Raw genomic sequence first — 5,614 nt, forward strand, 5'->3', positions numbered from 1 at the left:
CCCCGCCGGGGTTTCAGAGGGCTGAGATCCCCGGCCCGGTGCGTGTGCGCCGTCTGGGTTGGAAGGCAGGAGGGGTTTGGCTCCGAAGATGAGCCAGTCAGAGGAAAAACCGAGCGATCAGGCAGTCAGGCACAGCAGTGCTTCGCTGTGACCCGACCCCGTGTTAAAAAGCTTTCCGGAAAAGCTGAAAGTACGTCTTATTTACAGGTTCCCTCTTACAAGACCTGATCTTTGCAAGAAATGGGAAGCTGCTGTTAAAAGGAAAAACTTCAAGCCAACCAAGTATAGCAGCATTTGTTCAGAACACTTTACTCCCGATTGCTTTAAAAGGGAATGCAACAACAAGCTTCTGAAAGAAAATGCTGTGCCCACAATATTTTGTTATACTGAACCCAGTGAAAAGGTAAACCCAAAGCACTCATAGTTTAAGATACTGGAACGCATGTACGTTGCTCATATTAACCTAGCAGGGCTTGATGTAGCAGAGCAGCAGGGAGAAGATGCAGGTCGCGAAGGATGCTGGCTGAGCATGTGCACCTGGAGGCACGTGGAGGGCTGTGGTGGCTGAAATGTGTCCAACAGCTGTGCTCATTTGCTTTGACAAGAGCAGAGATGTGGGCCGTCTGAGGCTCTGGAGCACGTCGGGCATTGTACAGACGTGCAGTAGCTCTGACCTGCTCTTGTGTGCATACACAGAAGCCTGAGCAGCGTAACATCGCTTAAAACCTTGTGCTGAATTAAATGGAACGGCAGCAAAGTAAGAAAGTGTTGCCCTGTAGTTAAGTTGTTCATATTTGTGGCATATTTGGAGTCTCTGTCTTGCCTTAACATTTACCTTGTGTTAAGGTAAGCCAGATGGGTCCCTGACTTCTGTCTCTGAACTTGTGATGGTAGCCTCCTGTGAGATGTGTTGTTCCCTTCACTGTGCTGCTAAAGCAGCTGACTGTGAGATGCCAATCAGTTACGAGTTCTTCCTTCCTGAGGTAATAACTGCAAGACAAGGATGGAAGAGATTTATTCTTAGCTCCTATAAAGGATATAAAATATTAGATCTCTTACCACTCTGCTGTAGAGGAAGTGGCAAAGGAGAGAATGGATATGACAGGTCTAGGGGGTGAAAGACTGTAATGGGATGAAGTGCACAGAGGAAAACTGGGACTTTTGCTTGTTTGATTTTTCTTGTTATACACAATATTGGATTTGATGCAGAAATGAAAAGGGAATGTATTTGAAAAATGAAAAGTGGCTACTAACAGAGAAGAGAATATAAGCAGAAGGTATATACGGAAAGACAGACAATTTCCAGGTAAATACACCTGTGTTAAGTTTTTGTTTGATTATGCTTTTCTGTATGACACACATTTTCTTTGTCACGTGTGAAATACGTCAAAATTTTCAGTCTGAAAGCTGAATGGGTGTATAGGGTAATCTGCAAAGGTGCGATTGGTGCAGCGGGATTAATGGTGAGCCACATTCCCCATTTCATTATCATGTCTGGATCTACAAAACCACGAAAGGATCCCTTTTAATTATGGAGAAAGATTTAGCGCTATTCCTATTTGTCTCACGGCACTTTTAAATGAACTGCCACATATCTTCAAGAAATAACGTAGTAACAAAGAATAGTACTGGTTGTTTTGGAATTGAATCCACATTGATTTTGAAATACAGCTTTTTGTCTTTTGCATTATGTAATTTGAAATACTTTCTTTTTCTTTACTTTTGTCTTTGGAGAACCATTTATTGGCTGGAAGAAGTAATTAGAATTCACTTACGATGTGTCAGTGATACCAACGATCCGTTCTCCATGATACGTTGTGACAATCATAACGTATTTTAGAGGTGGCATGTGCTGGAGAAGCTGCAAATAGAAGTCTCTGTGTGAAATCAGCTGTCCAGCAATGATCTGATTTTTCTTCTGCTTCCAACAAGGGTGAATTTCTCTTTGCCAATTACATCTTTACCTTGTAGGTTTTTTAGTAGAAAAGTTTGAAAGTGATAGCTGATAGGGTCAAACTCTTTAGAATATTCATGTGTGAATTAGATGGGCACACTGTTAGCGGCGATTTCTTGTAATTGAGAAATAAGAGTGGTAGTTGGCTGGTTTTGTACTTTAAAGTGATCAGTGATATTTGAGTGCATATGAAACTTCCCTTCAGCACCAATCACAAAGCCGCCTTCTCAGTTACTGTCTGCCAAGTGTTGTAGTTTGGACAAGAGGGATATCTAGACCCCCCAATATCAAATATTAGCTTGATTGCATGTTAAGTCAAGGAAGTTAATGACATGACCTTCAGATCTGAGGAGCTTGATATTTAGAAGATGAGGATTGTCAACTGCTCGTATAGTTAACATTGTCCCTGTCCTTATGCTTTTATGTGTAGTAATAATATTGGCAACAGGTGGGTAGTTAAAAAATTGGTTCGGTGCCTCTTTCACTGAGAATGTCTTAGGCTTTTTTTTTGACAGGCGATATGCAAGCTCTTTTGTTTAAACAGTGCTTTTTTTTATCATCATATGCACAGAAGCATTTCTGAATTACACTGCATTCCTTTGGGGCAGAAAGAATCTGTTTCTCTGCTCTGGCCTATACTGAAGTGGTGAGGGATCTGTGTTGTCCTGAACCGTACAAGTGAACCTATCTAGAGCAGTATGATAAAGACTTCAGTTTCGTGTGGAGTTGAGCCAATCAATATTCTGCTGCTGCCAAAAGGGAGAATCGTGCTTCTCCCTTCTCCATCCCATCTGCCAGCCATGCAGTCCTGTTTCTCACTCCATCCACACACCAGTGCAGGTGTAGGTCACACCTCGTTTTGCATTGTTTTGACTTTCAATAAAGGGCAGAAGATTTCTGCAGCGATGGTGGGAGAGCGAATAGCTTTCCGTCATCTCAGCAACTTACTATGTTTGAGCAAAGAGTAAATACCAGGGCTGGGAGGGCTGCTTTGCTATTGAAGAATTGCTTATTTTGGCTCATCACGTCTCTTGAAACCAAACCCTTATGCTGCAGTCCGAAACCAGTGACACAGTCCCCTCCAGTTGTTGAGAGGCAGGCCTTGCTGTGTCTACTTCTCTGCTCTGCCGGCTTATCAGCCCCCTCAGTAGGTGACCCTTATTCTACCTCAGCAGAAGATTATCTGCTGTTTTTCATTAAGTTAGCTGATAGGTTCAAAGTATATAATGGTAAGGTGCAGCAGAAAGAAGGAGGGACAAAGTGGGGATGGGATGGCAGTGATGAGTTTTATGGAAGTGCAGCCTGCGTTCCTGCTTCTTAGCTAATCGTGGATATGTATTTGATGCAAGTCTTCAAGTGAGAGTAATTGCTACATTCTTCAGGTTTTGATTTCTGTGAGACATCAAGGACTTGAGTTTCAAAGAGCCCTGAAAACGAAGCTGCTTAAAAATATCTCCAGCTGAGAAGCCAGACAAAACAGGCCCAGAACCGTTTGTCAATTTTGAAAATGTAGGCTCTGAAATTTATTTTATTAATTTCAATTCTGATTGTTTATGTTATTCTGGGGCTGTAGTAAGGGAGTTGTGTTGTAAACAATGTTAAGCATGAAAATGTACTTTTTTTTTCTTGTTGTTTCTAGCCTGAAGAATTTGCAGAACAGCCAGAAGATCCACTTCCACCTCCTCCACCGCCGCCGCCACCACCACCACCACCACCACCACCACCACCAGCAGCTCCAGTACTACCGCCATCTCCATCAACTCCTTCTTTTCATTTGTCTCAAATAGATGCCAGATTTGTAGATCCAAGTATTGGATTATTGATGCCTCCTCTCCAAACCCCTAGCAATCTTGCTGTTTTTTGTGATCACAACTATACCGTAGAGGATACAGTTCATCAGCGAAAAAGAATTCAGCAGCTGGAGGAACAAGTTGAAAAACTGCGGAAGAAGCTCAAGACAGCGCAACAGCGATGCCGGCGTCAGGAAAGACAAATTGAAAAACTGAGAGAGATTGTTCAGTTTCAGAAAGAAAAAGACATATTGGCAGGAAAAGGCTATGTGATTCTGCCCAATGACTATTTTGAAGTTGTAGAAGTACCTGCCTAGAAGTCACGAACATCAGTTTTCACTTTGCTAGGCCAAGAAATTTAGTTTAAAAACTAAATGCTCTCTAATTCTGTGTGTAAGACTCTGCAGAATTCTGAAACAGTAAATACGCAGTCATACAAATGAGATCACATTTTTTCTGCATTGTCATTTCAGTTTGGTACACTTTTAATATATTGAGAGTGCAAGCATCTCAGAATTAGAATATGCATTTAGTTTAAAAAATCTGACTTGCTTTACAGAAGGAAAGGATGCAAGGTTGAATACATTTAAAATCTGGGGTGTTGTTTTTTCTTTTTTTTTTCTTTTTGTTTTTTTCAATGGCTGTGTTATGCTTACTGGGGATGGGGAACTGAATCTGGCTGAGAGTGAATTTGAGGTTGTTGTACACTTAGTGCAAAGCTTTGTCAAGGCATTTAATGTTGGCTTTGGTGGTCCCCAGGAAGTAGTTTTCACTGATTTCAGAAGGAGCAGAATTAGGCCAGCTAAGAACACCTGCAAGTGCTGCAGAAAGATAGAGAAAGATAAGATACACGTTTCAGCCTGGGAAAACTTCCAACCTCAGTTTGCTATGCCTTCAAAGCACTGCAAAAAGTCTAATTCCTGGACCCCTTTGGTGAGGTATGTTCTTTTATATCTTCTTTTGGAGTAACCTTTCACCACATTGTGAGGCAGATGAGGGGAGTTCATTCGCACAGCTGACAAGAGCTGTAGAAGAGGCTTTTGTTTCGAGGGCACTTAAAAATACTCCTGAAGTGTAGTGCTGCACTGAACATACATGTTATTGGACTGTTGGCAGGATCAAGAAGGTAGTGTACTGTTTAGGGTGACTGCTTTTCAAAAGTACCCTGATAATATACGGTCCCCAGTATGTTGGAGTGCGACGTTCACATAAACACTGTAAGGGGTAGAATGTTGTCCTCGTGTTTGAAATTGTTGGTCTTAACTCACATCTCAACCGTGTGTAGCTTCAGGAAACGAAGATGTTTTCTTACCTATCCAGGGTGTCAGGCATTTGTGACTTTCATTGCAGTATACTGTGATTTTCTTTCTTTTTTTTTTTTTTTTTTTTTTCCCCTCTCTTTGCTCCCCAAAACGTCCACCAAAGGGCAGTTACGGAATTAGTCTTTGGGAGTTGCTTGGTGCTAGACTGGTTTTTAATATCTCAAATGCTGCTGCCTCTCCTTCAGCCTTATTAAGACTCTTTCTAAAAGTGAATTCAGCATGATAAAGTAGTGCAGCAGCTTGCACTTACTCTCTAATAATTTGTTTAGTCAATGAACTCATTCCAAATCAGAGAAAGTGGCATCATGCTAACCCTATTGTAGCCTTCACAGCTGAAATTCCTGGATATATTAGATGTGAGGAAAGTGACTTTTCTCAGTCCATGTCAAACTTGTGTGTGGTGTGGATTCTAGCTCTGACATTAATCAAGCCCTGTCCATGATGGCTTTAAAAGCTTCCCTTAATATCCTGTTAGCATGACATTTTGAAATGTTTTGAACCAGTCTTGATACTTATGACCTCACTTATGCCATGTATCTACTTTCCCT

The 5,614-nt window shown here is 41.6% G+C and overlaps 1 protein-coding gene across 1 annotated transcript; it reads left to right on the forward strand.

The window, feature by feature from the left end:
• Positions 1-171: 171 nt before the first annotated feature.
• On the forward strand, positions 172-4,080 carry THAP1 (THAP domain containing, apoptosis associated protein 1; the record flags this gene model as incomplete). Its single annotated transcript, XM_009572769.1, has 2 exons — positions 172-403; positions 3,594-4,080. Coding segments are annotated over 2 exons (700 nt in total), but the record flags the coding sequence as incomplete, so codon positions are not given.
• Positions 4,081-5,614: the final 1,534 nt, after the last annotated feature.

The sequence above is a fragment of the Fulmarus glacialis genome, unplaced genomic scaffold (assembly GCF_000690835.1).
Source record: "Fulmarus glacialis isolate BGI_N327 unplaced genomic scaffold, ASM69083v1 scaffold47192, whole genome shotgun sequence".
Taxonomy (NCBI): Eukaryota; Metazoa; Chordata; class Aves; order Procellariiformes; family Procellariidae; genus Fulmarus; species Fulmarus glacialis.